The sequence below is a fragment of the Bactrocera tryoni genome, chromosome 3 (genome assembly GCF_016617805.1).
Source record: "Bactrocera tryoni isolate S06 chromosome 3, CSIRO_BtryS06_freeze2, whole genome shotgun sequence".
In the NCBI taxonomy this organism is placed as follows: Eukaryota; Metazoa; Arthropoda; class Insecta; order Diptera; family Tephritidae; genus Bactrocera; species Bactrocera tryoni.
The window spans coordinates 23,178,980-23,201,405 of NC_052501.1; the positions used below are offsets into that span (position 1 = coordinate 23,178,980).

Sequence of the window (22,426 nt, forward strand, 5' to 3'; positions counted from 1 at the left end):
TTTAAAAAATACTTGTCTTTTTTTGTGTGTCGACGAGTTTGACAGTGGTGGAGTCGTTTGACGACGCAACTCGTGTGCGACGCCAATCTGCATTTCACAGAATGCTACACTGTTATACAAATTAAATAATCGCCACGGCGGTTAACCTGTTTGGACATGCCGTTGGCCAGTTGCAGAGATTAGTGCTTAAATGCAACGCTGGTCTCAACATGCATAGTATTTATATACATATACGTATATACATGCATATAAATATATGAATGTATGTACATAAATATAGCTACATGTACATATATGTAATCATATATATAATATATAAATAGTATGACTGTGTACAATATGCGCTTAGTAATGTAAAAATGAGCATACTTTTTGCTTGCGAGTTAATTTGTAGCCACTTCGCCTGGTACCAGCCACACATCTGAGCACTTTTCACACGTTCTGCTTTTCTGCGCTACCGAGCATTGCTAATTTACGATGAAAATTATTAATTCACAGGCGAGTTAATCGCATCGAAAATTAGTTATATAATGGTAATCGATAATTTTTAGCTCTTTTGAATCGCAAGTGATTTGCACTTTTCATCTAATATGTAAGATTCTAATACACATACAAAAACAGACTACTATACCTGCACGCAGTTTTATAGCTACAAAAGCCTTTACGGTAAAAATTAGTTACTTCAAAGAATATGATGAAAATAATTTAAATTCATATAATTTTGCAGACCAGGTAGATAATTCCTTAAAACAAAAAAAACGTAATAGGAAACCCATCGGAAAGGTAAGTTAGAATAACAAAGCTTAAAGAAACATTATTTATGGGTTAGCTGAGTTCGGGAAATGCAAGGTGAATGGTTGAATTTTCAAGTGTTTTATTTGGGTTTGTGGCGAGACCACTTCCGACTGCCTAATTGTTACCCTTGCGGCAATCCATATACGGTACTCAGGAACTTTCTTTTGACCATAATTGCTACATCGTGTGCATAGGCAATCCACTAACCTCAAGATTTTTTAAACAGATCGTTAGCGACCAGAAACCATAGAATAGGAGAGAGAACCCTTGTAGGGTTGCCCTATTCACATTTCGTCGTGCACGTGCACAGAAGAGTGAAAATGAGGTGTTGAGGTTTGATTCAACCCCAAGATTGTGCAGAGCAGTTACGACTGCTTCCGGCAGGACGTTATTGAAAGCTGTCTCAATATCAAAGAAAGTGAAAAAGCGATTTTTTTTTAACCCTAATGGCTTCTTCATCCCATGACACGATAGCATGCAGGTCGATATTCATTGACTTGCACTTACAATACGCATGTTGCGCTCCTGATGAATGGTTTATCGGAATGCGCCTCCTTATGTACCACACCATTAGTTTCTTCAGAATTTTTAGTAACAAGAAGGAGAGCCTAATAGGCCTGAAGTCCCTGGTCGTGATGTGGGAGCCTCTACCAGCCTTCGGGATGAACGTAACTCAGGCCCCGGATATGTAACCCAGTTTCTTGCAGTTCGCGTAGATAGTTGTCAACCAGTGCCATGACACCTTAACAGTCTGCTGCAGTTGCGCTGATATGATGGAACTTGAAAGTTTTCAACAAATTGATCTCCCAGGTCAAGTGCCGTTCATCCAGAAGGTCGACAAAGGCCGCGCAATCCTTTGTAGCACTCCGAGAGCTATCCCCAAGACGAGGCATTGCTCAGGAAGATAGCATCAAAGAGCAACCGAAATGTATCTTCATTGCTTAGGGCCCACTTTCCATTTGCGTCTTTAAGATAACCCGGAAGACGAGATTCTTTGCGAGGATACGTAAAAATTTAAGAACAGTGCTAACTTTCCCTTGAAAGCATTTCGTTCGAACTATTCTACCGGAAAAAAATGTTGCAGCTTTCCTTTTGATAACAATTTTTAGTACTATTTTTCTCCAGTTTCCACAATTTTGTGCTTCTATTTGACCTTCTTATCCGTTTAATATAATTTTGGAATTAAATACTAATGCTTCAATGAAATAAAGTTTTTTAATAATACATTTTTTACCAAAACTTTACTAATTTTGAATATACTTTTGAATTTTTTAAAAACAAAGTAATACATATGTCAGCAGAGTACCCACACTGCCGTACATTTCTCCATCAAATTAAGCTTTTTCAAAGCTCACCTTTCATCAATGCATTAACTTCAACAGTTCATACGTTTTCCTTTCAAATCTTTTATTGCCAGCAATTAATTTTGACCCACCTGTCCACTCAAAGTCATAATTTCTGCTATTTTTCACTTCAACGTGCATACTGTATATAGTTGCCACATTTACACGCTGAACTGCGACAATTTACATTGCAAACTCAATTGAAAACCCATTTGCGACAACAACAATAACACGTTTTCTCACTTCACTCATTTGTGCGCATAATTTCCTTATCAAAAAGTTTAATTTTTTTTGGCATTAAGTGGACGCGATTTGGCTTGTAGTTGCCATACTAATGGATGGCGATAAATTAAAATGAGCGTTTAGAGCTTTGGCTATGAAATGAAGCAGGAAAGAGGGTAAAAGGATCAATTGGTTGGTATTAGAAAAATAAGCGATTTCTAGATAGAGGTTAGGATTAAGTTGGGTTAAGGTTCCTTAACGCTTCCGTACGAAAGTAAAAATGAAAGTTTAGCTTAAAGCTTTAGTAACCATAACTTCTTATGAGTCCCTAGGCTTCTATTGAACCCACTCAATAGTTTTTTCTATGCATTTCTTCAATATCGAAATTAACCATTTTCGATTTATTTCTTTCTTCTGCTAAACTCTTGCCACTTGTAGCACTTGTGTGCATATTTTTATGTATGTTACTATTTAAAATGTTTATAAACAATATTTATAACCACAAAACCCAAACAATTTAGGCCGTGTACACACGCTTGCAGCTACTAGCTATCAACTTGTTTAGCCATAACTGCCATTGGGCGTTTAACCACTGACGCAGAAGGCATAGAAATTAATTCACTATGTCATGTATTATTGCACAGTTGTTCATATTTAATTGATACATACATATATACATACTTACATACATACATGTATGGATTTAATGTTTAAATTTGCATTGATTTATACTCATATTGAGGTTGCTGTATTACTTGTTTATGCAGTGTCTTGAGCGCTAGCGGTTGTGTATGCATGTGTGGTTGTATTTTATGTAAGTGGTGTCGTAAATATCAAGGCGTTGTCGAATTTCACACGCTGTTCGTCGAATTGGTGCAAATAAATGTGCGAAACCGCACAGATTTCAAGGAATTTTATGCAACAACTTTTCGCAGGTGATAAAAAATTTAGAATGAAAGCTTGGTAGTGTAAGGGGTGTGGTGTCTAGGCACTACTAGATACTAGCGTAATGAGTTGTTAAGGGAAAAAGCACTGTGGATTAAAATAATATATATATATTTTACACATAAATGATTTATACGAATTTTGAACTTTTTCCGCAAGTGATATAAGTGATAAAGTTTTGAAAAAGATTTTTTTTTCTAATATAAAAGTAGTAATATTTAAAAAAAAATTCATAATAAAAATTATTTGTATTTTTCAAAATCATTTTATCATCAAAAATGTTTTGTTTGGTTTTTTAGATTTATAACTTTATAATTTTGTTTTTTCAAATTATTAATTTCGAAAAAACGTTAAATTTTTCAAGAGGTTTCATTTTCTAATACAAAAATTATATTTTTTTTAATATTTTCTTTTTATGAATTAAAATGTTTATGTTTTGTTTTTCTTTTAATATAAAAAATGTGATAATATATTTTTTAATGAAAATATTTATGTTTAAAAAAATTCAAAAAATCAATTTATTTTTAAAAAGAGATGTTTTGCTTTTAATTTTTTTTTTCAAAGTAATAATGCTTTTTTATTGTATTATTATTTTACAAAGTGTAATAGTATATTTTTTTATGAAAACATTTGTGTTTCTGAATTTTTTTTAACAAATTTATTATAAAATATACACATATTGTTTGTTTGTAATTTTATATTTTTATAATATTGCTTTTTTATGTAAAAATTATATTTTTTTACTACATCCCTGTTGCAGACTTGACACCAGCAAATGCCGGCAATAAATTTTGTTTCTATAAATTAAGTCGAAAAAATAGCTGAGCACTCAAATTAATGCCCCAATAAAATGTAATTAATGTTACATAAGTAAAAATAATAACTTATACATCGTTTACATGTGGACATGTGTGTGTGTGTTTGAAATATTTCCAATTCAAGGCAATAATATTAATTTTATTGTTGTAACTATAAATGCTGGTTTTTGATTGTGGCAATATGATTTATGAGCGGTCATTAGCATTATTGTTTATACATATACATATATACTAACTTAAGAGCATACATATACATATATGCATACCTATGTATATACTATAAACTCTAAACAGCTGAGTTATTGGAATCTACCTTTTGAAGCATTCAGGTGCAGTAATATACATATATAAGTAATATGTATGTATTTAAAAATATATATATATATATATTTAAATACATAATAAACAATATATATATATATTTATATACATATATAATACAGCATAAAAGATATGACTTTCAGAAGTCATAAGTTATATCATGACAAATTTGTCCTCTCTTACTGGTTTCTAAGCCCAAAATTGCAAAAAAAAAAAAAAAAAAAATTCTTACCAACAAAACAAAAAAATAAAAAAAAATTCGAAAAAATCAAAAAATAACAACAAATAAATCACTATTTATAAAAATTCAACGCTAGAATAATTATTTATTTAATTAAGGCAGGATTAATTTTTAATTAGCACGAAGAGGTGTTAAATGCCGACGGCGTTTTGTAATCAGTAATTAAGTTTTCATTCAATGAATTAATGAACAACACACTTATTATATATGTACATACATATATGTACCGTTATATGTATAGTCGGCTGGAAATTTGTAACTTAGGCACATAAATTGTACCGCTATGTGTACGGTAACAGGTGCATCATAAAAGCACTTAATTATTCATGAATACTTTTCAAAGATGACGTAATGATTATCTATTTCGTTATTTTCTTAATAATCACGAACGAATTTTCGGAAAAAGATTGAATTTTCACACGCCTAGTCTAGTAATTAGACTATGAACCTTACGGCATGTGCTTAGAGGCTTAAATATTGTTGAAATATTTATAAAATAATTTAATTTTAATCAGAAAATACTTAAAATTTTAATTATTTAATTGTTACTAAAAATGTTTTTATTATTGTATTTCTTTTTAGGTGAAAATCTGGTTCCAGAATCGACGCTCGAAGTACAAAAAAATGATGAAAGCTGCACAAGCGCCTGGTACCGGCGGCATGCCATTGGGTGGCGGTGGTCCAAATCCTGGTCAACATAGTCCAAATCAAAATATGCACAGTGGTGAGTTTTGAAATTTTATTGAAAAACATAATTTAAGTAAAGCTGCTACATTTCACCTTTGTGTATATGTACATGTATTTGTATAGGTGAGGCTTAATTAAGCAAAAAACATAATTAATTTATAGGAAATACAATTATCTAAAAAAATTTGCAATGTTGCTAGATAAATTTTGTGAAGAATTGAAATTAATTAAAAAATAAAAATTGGAATTAATTAAACAGTTATTAAAAAATTAAAATTGAAATGCATTAAAAATTAAAATTTAAATTAATTAAAAATTTAAATTGAATTTAATAAAAAATTACTAAAAACTAAAACTGAAATTAATTAAAATTTTAAGTTAATTAAAAATTTATTAAAAGACTAAAATTTAATTTAATTAAAAATTTATTAAAATACCAAAATTGAAATTAATTAAATGTTATTGAAAAATAATTAAAAGTTTATTAAAATTAAAATTAATTAAAAATCTAAAGTTGAAATTAGTTAAAAGTTATTAAAAAATAATTAAAAGTTTATTAAAATTTAGACTCGTTAAAAATTTATGAAAAAAATAAAATTGCACTTAATTAAGAAAAATTAACAACTTAATGTTGAAAAGTTAAATAAAAAATTGTTGAAAATTAAATTAGAATTTAATTTAATAAATTAAAATAATTAAAAAAAAAATAAATTATAAAATAATTAAAAACTAAGTTCATAATTAATTTAAAAATATTTTAAAAATTGAACTGGCCTTGAAAATCATTTCAAATCTTAATCTTTAAAACACTAGAAAATAGCATTGAATTTATTTAGTTCTAAAGCTTAATTAAAAAAGAAGAATTAATAAAACAAATTAAAAAAAACAGCTAAATACTAACTAAGAATGTGACCTATAAAATTAGAGTTGCCATTTGCACTTATTATACAAAAATGTAGGTACCGTTAGAGACAAATTTTGCACGTATGTACACATACATATATATACACAAAGGCCTATTGAAATATTAATTTTATTATATTTTTTTTTTAATTTTTCGTTGATACTATATAATTTTAACTGATTTATAAAAAGTTTATCTCAAAATCATTGCAGGCGGTAATAACGGCGGTGGCTCCAATAGCGGCTCACCATCACATTATCTACCTCCCGGACATAGTCCGACGCCATCAAGTACGCCTGTGTCCGAGTTATCACCTGGTAAGTTAAACAAAACAAATTTTGATGCTAATTAAATTATCCAGCTTTAAAATATTTTGACTAAAAATTTATTTTAATTTGAATTTAATTAAACACATTAAAAGAAAATTTAATTAGAAATAAAAATTAAACTAAAAAAATTTAAAATAATTCAATAACTTAAATTTAATTTTTGTTAATTACAATTAATTAATTTATTTAATTTTGTATACAAATAAAGTAATACTGTTGTTAATTTTCAAAAGCTTTATAAAAAAATTAATTAAAAAAATTAAATAAGTAATTGTTAATACGTACTTTAATTAAGTATTATAATCTAGTTAAAAACAAGCACTTCTCAGTTTTAACAACAAATATTAATACATTTCTCTCTATCTCTCTCTATTCCTCTCGTTGTTTCGCTTTCCGTGTTTTAGAATTCCCTCCAACGGGTCTTAGTCCGCCTACGCAAGCGCCATGGGATCAGAAGCCGCATTGGATCGATCACAAACCACCGCAAATGACGCCGCAACCACCTCATCCAGCGCCACCACATCCGCAATCGCATCACCACAATCCGCCACCGCAAATGAGCGGCTATGTACCGCCACAATACTGGTACCAGCCAGAAACGAATCCTTCGTTACTAACGTAAGTAGCTCTAGTAACTATCAAGATAATAATTTTTTCAAATGAAACAAATTAAAAAAAAATTTAAAAAATTAATTTCAACTAATTAATTACATATTTTAAATTTCAACTATTTTTATTTTTTGCATATAATTAATTACAAATTAAATTTAAAAAACTAATTACCATTAAATCATTAATTCGAAAAAATTAATTGCAAAATAAAATTTTAAAAAATTAATTACAGAATAATTAGAAATAATTAATTGCAAATAATTAATTACAAATAAAATTGAGAAAAATGAATTCCAATTAATTAATTGCATATATTAAATTGCAATTATTTTTATTTATTGCATTGAAACAAATTAATTAGAAGTAATTGATTCCAAATCATTAATTACAAATAAAATTTAAAAAAATAATAACTAATTAATTTCACATAATTAATTACATATATTAAATTGCAATTATTTTTATTTGTTGCAAATAACTAATTTCAATTTAATTTCTAAAAAATTAATGACAAATAATTAATTACTCATAATTAATTACAAAAAAATACATATTATTAATTATAATTAAATTAAAATTTTAACTTTCAATCGCGATACACAGCGCTTATTTCACTAATGATACAGTGTTCCCTCTCATACCAATTACAGGGTCTGGCCAGCGGTTTAACACTACCACCACCAACAACAACAACAATACATACACCAAACCGATCCTATTTTCATAGATAATTCCAATGCGTATATTTAATGAAAAATAAAAACAATAAACAAAAATGTTGTACACAAAGAAGGTAATTATTTTAAAATTTATCTAATTAAAAATAAAAATTATTTTAAAATAAAGTGTAAAATATTTACAACAACAAAAATGCTGTAATTAAATTTTTAAATTAATAATTTCAATACATAATTATATATATATATAAATATTTGCGTGTAAGTAATTAAAGTAAAATGCTAAGATGAATTTAATTACAATTACTTATAATTATTATAAATAAATTTTAATTATGAATAAAAATTAAAATAATATAAAAAATAGTTGAAACTTTAACAGTTTAAAAATGTAGTAAACTCGAATTAAGTGCTGAAAATGTTGATAATAATTAATTAATAAATAAATTTAAAAAAAAAATTAATTAATTAATTAAAAAAGATTAATAAAAATTAATAAAAAAAATAATTCGTTTTGTTGTCTGTGTTTTATGTAGATTATTTTTTTTTAGTTTACTGTTAATTTTTTTATGCTGTTAATTAAAAAACAATAAAAAGTTCGCAGCTTTTGCCGCCTAAATCTACATATGCGTATATATAATATAGCACAATAAAAATCAGTTAAAATCAGATCTCAATAATTTTATTATTTCTCTTCAGACGCCATTCAAATCATCATCATTAAAATCAGGAAAAAAATTATGAAAATTAAAAATTAAAATTTAATTAAATTCGTAGTAAAATTGTGTTAAATGAAAAAATTGTTTTTATGTGCAATATTATTTTTAAAGTAGCACATAAAAAAATTATAATAAAATTGAAAAAAAATCAACAAAAAAAAATTATTAAATCGACATTTTATAATTACCGTTGTTTTAGTAGACGAATATAAAACATGTGTATAAAAACGTAAATAAAAGCAAGCACGAAAATTTTGAATCCTATTTTTTTTAATTGAAACTAAAATTTCAGCGGAAATATTATGTGTAAAAAAATAAACGTAAATATAGAAACTGTAAATTTTTGTAAAAAGCTATTTTCTAGCATTTAAATAATTCTAATTAAATAATTTTGTGTTAAATGTAAAAGCCTTTAGTTAACAAGAAGAAAGCTGTAAATATAATAAATAGTGACATCACTTACATAAAGTAGCTTAAGCTAATTTAAAGTGTAAGTAAAGTGCGTTAAATTATTATTAAATAGTTACGTAACATTTGTCCCACTTTCCTGTAGTCCGTAGCATTATTACACAAAGCAGAAGAAAGGACAAAAAAAAAAATAAATAAAAATAGAAACGGAAACAGAAACAGAAAGGCAAAAAAAATATTTTTTTTTAACTTTTTTTAGCAGAACAAAAATAAAGAAGCGCCGCTGTAAAAAAAAAACAATTTTTTTGGTTCTTTACAAAAACAATATGGAGCATCTCAAACTATTTTTTTAAAGCGCAGCTGTCGAACACAAGTAAAAATTTTCGAACAGACCACAAAAAGCTAAACAAAGAAATGCTACAAAAGTCACTACTTTACAAAAAAGCAACAACAACAATTATCGGGGAAAAACATTTTTTTGACTTATCACCTTTTTCGAAAATCCATTGGTCACAAGATAGTAACATTAGCAACTTTCAAAGTCAGAACTCAACATAAAACAACAACAATATGCAGAAAAAAAGTATTTTGTGTTTTCAACTTTTTCGAAATTTTTTTCGAAAATCCATTGGTCACAAAATGGTGACATTTACAACTCAACAAAAAGCATCAACAAGAATTATAAAACGTTATTTTGAGTTATGCATTGTTTCGAACATCTTTTTATAAAAAGGAAGGTCCCCAAGTTTTCTCTCCGGTATCATCTTTCAACAGCATTTAGCGCTTAGTCAGGCAAACAAAATAATTCATAATATTAGTAATAAGTTAAACATTTTCGAAAAATGTTATAAAATATGTGTGCGCACACACGTACATATACATACATATATGTATATATGTGCATAATTTTTTTGTTGTTGTATGTAAGTCAAACTAAAGCAAAAGAAGCAAAAAATAAAGACACTTTTAAATAGACCTAAAAATAATAATATATACATTTAGACATGCTAAACTTAGTAATTCTGTAATTGAATTTAGTACTAAATTACATAAATAAATATATATTAATATATATAGCAAGTGTGTCGTAATTGTAACGAAATGAAACAATACAAATACAATAATAATTCGTATGGAAATAAAAAATAAAACAAAGAAATTTTAAATACAAAAAAAATTTGTTTTTCTTAAACAAAAAAATGGGGCGAAAAGGTAAGAATCAAGAAAAAACGGTGAAACCGAAGAATACACTTCACAAATAAAAAAAGACTTTTAAAGAAGTTTTGATTTTGATTGGTTAGTTTGGTTGACAGCTACATATATGTTATAGTAATCCATTCTTATATCAAAAACTGAGGGACTAGTTTCCATATATACATACATACGAGTATACGGTCAGACGAACATGGCTAAGTGACTTAATTATTCACCAATGTTTATTTTGTAAATTTCAAAGTAATCCCCACCAGATGATGGTTTCACGAAGAGGCAATTTCAATTGGGGAACAAGAATAAATCACACCGGCCAATTCGGATGAATACGATGGCTGATGGTTGGTATTCATTGCGTTTTTGGCTTTGAATTCGGTCACAATCGTGCCTTGATGCGATGGTGCATTACCTTCGTGTAAAATTCATGCATTGTTCTTCCACAATTCCGGTTCTTTTCCACGGATGTTCTCACGAAAACGCCTCTATACGGCCAAATAGAACTTCTTCCTCCGAAACAAATTAATGATATACCAGACCACGAATATCGAAAAAAAACAGTGAGCATCACCTTGTTTTTCAAACGTCTTTGGCGTGTTTTTTATCCGGTATTGGCATGTGGTTGTCCCTCCATTCCGATGCTTGTTGACTTATTTGCATGCCAATCTCATAAACCCATGTCTTATCGGCAGTTATAATTCTTTCCATGATTGTGCGATCTAAATTCGCAAGCAGGTCCAAAGAGACCTGTCAACGGTACTCTTTTTGAAAAAAATTCAGCTTTATCGGGACGAGCTGATCGCGTTCATGCCCATAATATCCGCCAAAATCATTCGAACGACTCGCGAGAGATGGCAAGAGAATCTCTCTAACACGTGCCTAACGATTTTTATGCACCATATCCTTACCTTTTTTAATTTTTTCATCACCGATGCCTCTTCCAACATTCGCAACGATTTCGCACACGAAATTTTGTTAGATAAACTTGAGAGAAATTCTTTGTTCGATATTTTTATCCATTGTAAAAATCGCATAGCACTACTGAGGTGTACCGACTTAAGCAGCTGCTGTAAACAAACTGGTTGATAGATCATGTTCATATTTGGCAAAGTAAATAATAAGATCTGGGTAAGCATGCTTGATCATATCAAACGTCTGTGGGTCGGAGACAACTGACCAGTCGCACGTTCGTTAGCTAGGAATGGCCTCTACCGTATCCAGTCGGTGCGCGCTCGCTCCGAAGTACAGTCGTGGCGGAAGAAAATCAGTCCTATTACTTTCCGTACAAGCCTTGTATGGATCACTCTGAACAATTGTGCCTCTTTTTCATTTTGTCGGCATCCTACAAATCGACCCGTTCTAATATAGATATATAGATTGTTGAAGCACTGTTTAGAGCTTTAGAATTTTCTTCAGGGAATTTGAAAATTGTGGAAGTTTATTTCAAAACCTTTGATCTCTATTCATCAAAAATGCGAAACATTACACAAAAGTTATCGTCACAGGTTTCTGGCTTGACGGTACAAAAATAAGCAAGTTTTACCAAATTGTGGAAGAAAATATTCTGATTGGCTTTCCAGGTTCCTTTACAACTAGAAAAAAGTTACCATCTAATTTGGCCTGCTTGCCTTAGACATTGTGTTTCCTACTCTTTAAAAAATGCATCTAGTAACCATCTCAGGCAAATGAGAACATGTTTTTTTGTTTTTTTTGTTGTATAAATGGCTAATTACATCCACAAGGATGGCGTGATAAGTCCGATAGCAAATGAAACCATCAGAATATTGGGACGATATTTTCCTTATTGAATCATAAGAATCTCTCGTTTGACCGTATAAGTCATATTTTTGTCAGAATCAAAATCAGTTAGTACCCAACCTTATTCTCAAAATTTTAGTATAATCTTTTAAATCAACATCAAGCCCGGCACGTGAAAAAGCTGCACAGTAATCCGTACAAAATCATATCAGTTGCGTGTTCGTTTCGCCACTATATACATTTAGAATAATTAAAATCGGCTAATATTTACACTTGAAGAGATAAGTTATCAATCTATAAAAATCTCATATATTTCAGTTGTTTGTTCAATTCGCAACTCTCTTTGGAGAACTCAAATCGACCAACGTTTGTATAGAGAAGCAATCTCTCTAAAATTGGAGAGAAATTCTGAATTAGTCTACAAAAAATGTTTAACTTATGCAGACGATTCCATAGACCTTGCGAAGAACAGTCCTCTTGATTGCTCCAAGTGATTTCACATTTCAGCTCCTTATCGTCCATGTTTCAGCACCGTATAAAGAAAGATGAGAGACTTATTGAGTGTAATTTTTATTCGTCGAATTCGCTTCTTAATCCAGACTTAGCTTGTTGCTGGAATTTACGTTGGTTCTGAAATACAATATATAAAACACTTCACTTTCCCAACAGTGAGAAAGTTCGCAAGACTGAAGGCATCTTTGTGTTTTTCTCTTTTTCCTCTTTTCATGTCATCATCAATCTTGAGACACAGCATTCATTATTGCATAATATTCGATCGTAAAGGCCACGTCGAGCACGCAGTGAAGAAAATATCTCATCCGTAGCTAAGAGTGTATTCGAAGACCGGCGAGAGTTGATTCAGCGTTCGCAGCAACTCGGACTGACGTATGGAACGAATTCCGTTTTCTGAAGGCGTACAAAATACAGCTTGTACAAGAACTAAATGAGATCTTGAAAAGTTCCAAGAAGATCCGACGTTTTCGAGCCAAATTTTGTTCAGCGATGAGGACCATTTCTGGCGCAATGGGGATATAAACAAGCAAAATTTGCGCCTTTGAGACGAAGAACAACCTTCGGTGATTGAAGAGCTGCGTTTCATTCAGAAAAAACAACGGTTTGATATGGTTTGTGCGCTGGACGAAAAATAGGCCCATATTTCCTAAGAATTGATGCCGGTTAGAACGTAACCGTCATGGCAACCATTAACGCGCCGTAGTAACCGACTTGAAATTGAAACTCGTGATTTCGGCGACAAGTTGGTTTCAACAAGATGTCGCCACCTTCCACCCATCACATCAATTTATTGAGAGAGAGAGGTGTGATATCACACCGCTAAACTTTTTCCTGTGCGATATGTAAAGCCTAAAGTCTATACAATCCCGCTTCGATTGAGGCCTTCGAGCAAAACATCACGCAAATCCATCTGGTTCGATTAGCTAGAAATCTCAGTCTATTACATTACACTCCATTTGGCTTCAATTTTATCACACCGACTAACAAAATAAAGCATCTCCAGCTGTTTAATTCCGGAAAAAGCATTAAAATACTCGTATTTCCTTACAACACTTGAGATCTCGCACGTTATGGTCACACTATTACACTTAATCGACCAGAATCTCACTATTTTATTGCACTACAAGTTTGAAGGTAATCTCAAGGATTATCTCACGTCACTTAGTCATAATTATTGATCACCTGTGTTAGAATTTGCGGGATCAACAGACTAACCAGCCGGATAACACCAACATGGCAAAAAGTAATTTCCCAAGCGATTAGGCGCAGCATTATCAGCTGCTTGTCCCAGGATACTTAGAAAACCATTTAACATGCTCACGTGTGATCTCGTTAATTGTTATTTGTTAATTGATAATTGATTAGTCTACACACACACACATACGCATGCGCATTACAAAATGCGGTACTGTACAGCATAAAATTCAACGGAACGCCATATAACAATAATTATGCGACTGATTTGCCAACAAAAACACGCGGCTAAGTGAAGTGCCAAGCATGAGGGACTAAAGGGCATTAATTTATAATTAATTTGTGTGTGAATAAGTTCTTAAAATAATGAGGCAAACGTGCCAAGTCATCTAGTATTCTAATAACTGAGGGCTTAAAAAATAAATAATTGCATTAAACAAATAAAATGCGCAACACCAAAAGGGTGGCAAGGCACTGACTACCATATACATATGTATATGGTAACTATATCTATGACAACAACGCAGTTCGCATTAAATTACTTGGGTGCTCCACTTAATATGCAATGCGCTCGTCAATTTTATAGTGGTTTAACAAATTGTTTGGCGCGCATGCGCAACGTCGCTATACGAGAAAGTAAGAGTAGATGGAGGCCCACACAAATATGTATTACTAAGCCTTTGGAGCGGTGGTATTTGTAAAAATAAGAGTACCACAAAGGTATGTGAAGAGCTGATATTTGTTTTATACATATATACATATATATATTAGGGTGTTTTTTTTTTTTGAACTATTAATTTTTTTCAATCCCATCATGAAATTTCTTTGGAAATGCCTTAAAAAAAATGCCCTGAAAATTTGAGCTCTTAAAATTATAATTAAGGACTGGACCATAGATGGTATGTAATAAAAAATCTATGAAAATTCTATAAAGCCTTACTTAAAAAGCCGAATATCTCGAGAAGTATTAACCGCTATCGGTTTTAACCTTGAATCTTTTTTGTAGCAAATACAATTTCCTACAAGCTTGTCATGTACATTTTTTCTATAACTCTTGTCATTTACGAGACATATACAAAAAAATGCGAATTTCGTGGAAAAGTCAGGTTTAGAGCCCCGTACTACGTCGCCGATGTGAGTTACGACTTTGTTGCAATGGGCACTTTTGTAGAGTGAACAATTCTGAGAAATATGCGTCTAAAGTCAAAGCGATGCCATAAAATGCCACTGAGCTATAGAAATTTAAAGATAAAAAGTCACGATTGTCGTGTGTTTTCAATGGAAAATTTTTACATGCCTTGGTCCAGTCCTTAATGTTAATATTTAGGGCTCAAATTTTCAGGGAATTTTTTGAAGGGATTTCCAAGAAAATTTCATGATGCGGTTGAAAAAAAAGAATAGTTAAAAAGAAAGAATACCCTAATATACATATATATATATATATGAATATATGTATATGTAATAGATATATACATATACACTATATTGCCTCGGCAACGATTTACCTATTATGATTGACTTTTATTATTAAATTATCAGGACTGTAGTGAGTGAATAGGCAGCAATCAACACACACACACACACATACCCCTACAAAAACAGATATAGAACAATAGCCATGTGCGGGCTAGCAGCTAGTCAGCTAGCTATTGCTCCTATTGCTAATGACTATTCCGCCGAATTGGGGTAGCGCACAGTCGAGCACGTGTCTGCAATTGTGACCGACTTGGGCGCTTCACGTTGGTGCCGCCGCCGCCGAACGAGCGACATATCGCTGGCAACAACAGGAGCAGCGCGCATTGCTATGATACACTCACACGCATACACATATACACATATACATGCACAAAGCTGCAAAGATGCCTTCAACATGTAGTATAAATACGTATATACATATACATATATATGTATTTATATATCTATATATCCAGGTGATTGCGCGCACGCGCATTGATCCGTTGGCTTTGATTTGCAATTTCATAACCACAAAAGGACACCGCACAAATATGGCAAAAGTGTAGCAATGCGTTTGCGTCGCTGTCACAATATACACACACATATACATATCTATCGACTGACTGAGTGTCTGCTTAAAACATTGTTTGGTTCGTCGGCAGCGCGCAATATGCAGGCAGTGCAACAAATGTATCATAGCAATCGTGCAACATTTTGTTGTTGTTGTTACTATTGTCATTGCTGTTGCACTTTAAGTGCAATATCTGCGTTTTGTCTGCTTATAAACATATATATATGTATATGTGTTAGTGCGCTTGTAGTATATGGTCAAATAGCTTGGCGAATAATTTACTAATTAATTGGCAACAACTGAAATTGTGTGTGGCATACAAATTAAGTGCTAGCGCTGCCCAGCCAACGACTAGTTGAAGCAGTTATGTGAGTTATGTGCCTGCGCGTATGTACATTTGTAGCATTTTTGAAGTGTAGCTGGCCACCCTCTTTGAGAAAAGATTAGCACGACTTTAAAAAAAAAATATTTCTTATATATTTAGGAAAAAGCATTCGAGAACATTTCTGAAAATTTATTTTTACAGATTACTAGCGAATTTTGTATAAGTGATCTTTTTATGTTATGATTAGGTTAGGGCTGGTTAATCTGGTAGGCTACTGATCCACACATAAAACAGTTTTGGTCCTTAGCAACACCAGATGGAGTACCGTTACATGTCCATGAGGACTAGTCATCCTTCAGATTGCCTGCGCTTGACGCGCATTTAACAGATTCAGCGAAATCACTAACAACACCTTTTCCAGTGCCTCATAACATAAGACTCCCAAATGCTTGATGCGTTGCTTTCCCAATGCGCGAAAATTGTACAAAGGATAATGCATTGTTTCCCTGGTGCTTTGCTATTGACTTTTTTGCAGACTTTCCTGCAGTCCTATTGCTCTGTCATTCCCATGCTGCAAGCGTGTGCCGTCACCAGACTGTGAAAAGTGAATATTTTAATAATGTTGTTGCAAAGCGTTCAATCGCATGCAAATAGGAGCTTGATATATTTCTGGACAATCGTTTAACATATGACTCTTGCAGTTTTACATCCAGATAAGTCCTTCCTTCGCGTTTTGATCTTTCTTACCCCGCTCCTGTCAAAATCGTCGTATAGACTATGCATGAGTATACCAATGTCGATCACATTTTCTGATGACACTCTTGGCAACCTCGTCGACTATCTCATTGACATCGATGCCTTTGTGACAGGCACCCAGGAGAAGCCAAGTCGCTTGTTTCTGGCAACATTTTCCACTGCCATCGTGCTTCCGAATACACTTTTGGCCAATAAGCAAAAGGAGGTTATATCCTTGATTGCTGCTTGGCTGTCCACGTATATATGTTGTTAACTCTGGAGTTATGTGCTAATACAAGGTGCGTTCCAAAGTAAACAGGAATGTAGCGCCTCATGGTGGCGCCGTCTATCTGTCGACTGGTGCGTTAGAATCTGCTGTCTTAATCGATCGTCTAGTGAGAATTCCATGACATTTCATAGATTGGAAGTGAAGTTATTGCGTTTTAAGTGTCAGTATGTTTGTGTTATCGGTACGAAAATGAGCTTCGAACAAAGAGCCAACATTAAATTTTGTTTTAAAATTGCTGAAACTTTTACCGAAACGTTTAAATTGATGAAATAAGTTAATGACGATGACTGCCTATCCCGTAGCAGAGTGCACGAGAGGTTTCAACGTTTTCAAAGTGTTCGTGAGGACATAAATGACGATCAACATGTGGGCCAATCAAAATCCGTGATCACCGGAAATTCCATCGAAACTGTGCGTGAATTCAACAAAAATCAGCCGAAGTCATTATTGAAATTCATGGAAATGGAATTGAACATCTCCCAAACATCGATTTTTCGCATTTTCACCGAACATTTGAACTTTCAAAAGGTGTGTGCACGGTTTGTTCCGCACAAATTGACTGACGACGTAAAATTGCTCAGAATCAATCTCATCGATCGACGCTTGTGACCGTTTATTTGACCAAAAATCACATTTTAACTATTAACCACTCTTCGTATTCACCAGATATGTCACCCTGCGACTTCTTCCTTTTCGGAAAAATGCATTTGTCCATGAAAGGAAAGCGTTATGCAGACGTAGAGGCCATTCAAAAGGCTTGCTCCGGCATACTGGCGGCCATACCGGCTAACGAGCTAAAACACTCGTTCGACCTGCTTTTGGATCGTGCAAAAAGCTGTATTAAAGCAGAAGGAGACTATTTCGAAGAAAACAAATTGATTTTGCCGAAAAACCCATTTGTTCTGTTTTTTTTTTAAGTCCAATTTTCCAATAGCAAGGAACTTTGCTTGAAATATACTGTAGTGATCTGGTAGCAAAAAATACGCTTTTAAGCTGTTTAATTCTGGACTAAATTGGCTATTATTGGTATAACTAAAATTCAGTAATGACTTGAATAGATCCAAGTAAAAATTCTAATTATTTTTAGTCACAAATTTAGTAGATCCGTAAGGCTATGGTAGCTTAAACGTCCCCATAGAATCCATCGAAAAGCCACCGAAGATTGCTAAGCCGTGAAAAGTTTGAACGGCAATTTAGCCATTTTCAGTAAAATCGAAGTAATTTTCATGGAGAATGTATTCAATACAGACCTCATTTATGTATATTTTAAATCCAGAGATTACTTGAATCTTTGAAAGATTATGGCTAGATATATTCACACTAGTGTATCAAATGTATCGTTGGAGGACTGCTGATCATATTATTGCCCTGATTCAACAGAGTCGAAGCATATAAAGGCGATTCCATGAGCGCTTAGCTGACACAAGTAAAATGGATGTTTACAAAAATTGCGATTTATTTTCACGTTGTACTTAACCCAGCGATACCGCCTGAAACCTGCATTTCCTGGAGGCTTTCGTGGTGACGAACATATGATTTAACTTTCCGTTCGGTGAATGAATTTTTCAATTTCGGGATCAAACGAAAAGAATGTGGTGAAAGGAGAGCACTTCGTAATCTAATTCAACTAATTTGGCCATGACGATGGCGGTGGTGTGAGACGAGACGGTGGTTTTGATGATGGAATAGTTCCAGTCTTTTATAAGACAATTTCCACCTCCGGAAGCAGCGAAGCCCATTCGTTTCTTGGTCTTTCTTTGTACTACTGGATTCATGTTTTGTCGACGGTCACGAATCTCCTTCACATTGCATTTAAACAGCAAAGGCTGCCATGATATGATCTCACGGTGGCGATATTTGTTCGAAGCGAGCAAACGCTACACCTCATGCGCCTACAGCTTCCTAAAGCCCAAGATTTAGTACAAAATATGACCCACGCGGTCTTTTTAGGTGTTATTTAATGTGTCGGCTGCCACGCCCACCGCCAATCGGCGGTCTGCCAGCCCGACATCGTTCAATTGTGTTACATTATTTTCTAGTTGGATTTTGATATTCACTATTCGGAAGTCGAAAAGCTAAATTTCAAGTCATTAGTAGTTCAGAGTATTCTGAGAACTTACGACAGAGAGTATTCTTAGAAGCAGAGAGGTAGTAGATGCAGTAGCTGCCGGAAAGCGTTTGCTTATATACTGGGCTGGACCAGACGGGCATTGAGGATAAAATTGTTAAAGGTGGTGGCATTCGTCTGGCTACCTAGCCAGTACGGGAAATACCTGAGTATCTAAAAACTATGCATAATGAAAATTCCGAAAAGGGAAATATAATGCTTTTAGAAACATTTTAATATAATATGCAAGAGCCCGAATAAAAAACACAAACGATTTTTATTCTCATGGTTCCTAATAGACTTCAGGTAGGTTAAGAGATTAAGGAAAGATCGCAACGATTGGGTTCACAAGTGGGGCTGTAATGACGAAGGGACAAGGGACTAGACTAAATGTCCAAATCAGATATCAAGTCTCTCCTAAAGTTACAAAACGCTGAATTATAAGGAACCTCCTAACCAGCAGTATAACCAAACCTAATACGGCAAAGACTACCAGCCAGAAATTAAAAAGCTCTTCCAGGAGAGTAGAAAAAGTAGTTACAAGCAGCTTGTGAATATAGAATATACAGGAATTAATGATTAATATTACATTTCGAAGCAGTAATCATCCTATCTCTTGGACCCGATATACCTTAGAGTGGCACGAAATAAATCCGTAGTCAGTAGATACCCTCGCCAAACATTTCAGAAAAGCAAATGTCTGATGAATACTAGAAAAAATTTAATAAGTTATATAATAAATACCTAAAACTTTTGATTATTTGTTCCTTTTTCGAAAATGTTCCTTTATTTGTACCCTGAAAGAGAAGCTTGCCACGATATTTGAAACACTCAAAATAGAAAGTTGGAGACCCTTAAAGTATATATTTAACTGATCAGTGCGATGAGCGAATTAAGTCATGTCTGTCTGTGTGTACATACAAAATATTCTCTAAGTTTTTGAGATATCGATTTTCACACATGTCTCTGTATTTTTTTTTTTGTTGAAACCTTTTTATTTGGCAAGATATATTCAGATTAGATGACTAAAGTGCCTTTGCTATAGTACATATATAGTGCATTCCATGTTGAGTTCTCCCAAATTTTGCGGAAAATTTTTAAAAATAAATAAACTTGTGACTTCAATTTGCTCCCGTAATTTCCTTACTCGAATTGTTAACCTCCCCTTTTTGCGGCGATCGATATATAAAAAGAAAATAAAATACTTAGCCACTCAGCTACCTTTCTAGAGCACAAATAATTGGTAAGTATTGAAGCCAATTTTTTAGAAATTTTAAAGCTACTTACTTGCATTGCTTGCGAGCTGTCATACGCACGCTTCTTGGCCACTTGAAAACCTAAGTGACTCGATGCATCTCATTTGAAGAACGAAGCAACGGAGCGAAGGTGCCTCTGACTGCATTTTTCTGCCACGAATGAATTATTTTTGGTCGCATCGCCACACAGAGTATTTGCGGCAGGCGCAATATGAGTGTGTTGCAAAAGAGATTCACTTCATTTGAAACCACTTCAGGGCGCTTGAGATAACACACAAAACATGATATATATATATCGGTATATATATATAGTATGTGGGAGTATATAGCATATGACATACAAAATGAATGTTGCAATGGGCTGGTGAAATATGAAAATTCATTTGAGCACATAATGGCGCAATCACATGACGACTAATGTGACGCCGACACAGAAAGAAGTCTATTAAGAAGCCTTTGGACGCCACACGCACACACATAAAGCACTCTGCAGCTTTCACACACAGACGCTTTTGCTCTACGCTTTCCCTTATTCTCTCTTTCGCTCCGCAACAACACCATTAGCCTGGTTTCAGCGCACTACCCGTACGCCCTCCACCCCCCGCACGCTGTGTGCGCTCCTGTCATATCCTGTTGCATTCTTCGTGATTAATGGAACAGATTTTATGCTTCCTTCCGCTGCAACTGTGTAACAATTGTGAAGTCATCTTTTGTAAAACACATCCGCATGAGCGCTACCCGTCAATACCCCTCTCCTACGTCCTTTCCTCGGCAGAGTATCTGCATGCACTTGTATGCTGAGTTTGTTGAAGTTTTAAATGGAACACTTAACTTTTGTAGCATTATTCATTTAACGCGAGGTGTATGGTACATGTGTTAGTGTGAGCCATCTTTATTGTGTTTTAACGCCTGTCTGCACCCATTTGAAATTTCGGAAGGACTCTTAGCAAATGGCATAAAAATTCTCCTTTCAAGTGTAAAGTAATTATTTGATTTCATAAGTCGAAAAGTACTGTTAATTTAAACGGATTTAATTCAAGTTAATTTTATTACAAAAATAAGCATAACTTAACTTAATTCCCGAAATGGCGTTATAAATCTGTCGAATGGAATTATAAATCTGTCCAATATGGTGGGCGCATGCCGCTTGCTCTGCAGCCTCAGGGCTGCAAAAAATGCATTAGTACATCCCCACATTGAAACTAAGATTTTAGCATTCAATCTAAGGTGCTGGATAATTTTCAATAAAAATTTTTTTTGAATAAAAAATTCGCAACTACTGGTTTTGCGACAAGGAATCAGAAACTACAGAGCACCTGATTCTAGATTGTCCAAAAATTTGTAGAAGCAGGCTCAAAGCCCTTGGATCCAACAACGTGAACAGGGTTCACATCACCTCCATCGTGCCCAGCAATCTCCAAGAATTCTTCGGAGTATTGGACTTTTGTGACCATATGTGTAAACGGAGAGGAAACAATAGGTCAAAGGTCGCAGAGCAAAACATCAATTACTTTCTATCTAGTACTGGATTTCATTCATCCGAAAGTTGTGTCAATTTTCATGTGTCCATGCACATACAAGGTCTACCAATAAGAGCGACATGGTATTAAAATGAAATGAAGCACTCAAATTTGGCCAAAAGCGCTTTTTTTTCTATGCTTTTGACCCGGAACCAGACCATAAATCGGCCTGACGAAGGTGAAACGAATCCGAAAACACCTCATCAAAGCAGGTCAAAAATCAAGGTTTTGTTGACAATTTTCTTCGATTATCAAGATGAGATACACTTCGAATTCCTTCCGAACGGCCAAACTGTCACCAGTAAATACTATGTGAGTGTTATGCGTCGTTTGCGCGAAGCTATTCGTAAAAGAGGCGAGAATTGTGGGCCGACAACCACGACGCCGGGGAAACCGTTTTGAGTCAATTGAAGACGTTAAACGTAAATTGCTACGCATATTGAAAGCTATTAGAGATCAGAATGATAACTGGT

The 22,426-nt window shown here is 33.2% G+C and overlaps 1 protein-coding gene and 1 long non-coding RNA gene across 6 annotated transcripts in view; one reads left to right on the top strand and one right to left on the bottom strand.

The window, feature by feature from the left end:
* LOC120770306 (homeotic protein distal-less) overlaps positions 1 to 8,030 on the top strand; it is a 92,883-nt gene extending 84,853 nt beyond the window's left edge. The window contains exons 4-7 of one of the 5 annotated variants that reach the window (XM_040097674.1): positions 5,268 to 5,409; positions 6,468 to 6,593; positions 7,010 to 7,223; positions 7,844 to 8,030. In XM_040097674.1, coding sequence (XP_039953608.1) covers positions 5,268 to 5,409; positions 6,468 to 6,593; positions 7,010 to 7,223; positions 7,844 to 7,886 — 525 coding nt within the window. In that variant the 3' untranslated portion in view covers positions 7,887 to 8,030. Of the gene's footprint in view, positions 1 to 5,267; positions 5,410 to 6,467; positions 6,594 to 7,009; positions 7,228 to 7,843 lie in introns of those variants that run through there. The other 4 variants (XM_040097676.1, XM_040097675.1, XM_040097678.1 and 1 more) reach the window with 4 other exon arrangements.
* Positions 1 to 22,426, bottom strand: part of LOC120770308 — a 383,384-nt gene that overhangs the window by 81,136 nt on the left and 279,822 nt on the right. The gene's annotated exons all lie outside the window — the stretch shown is intronic.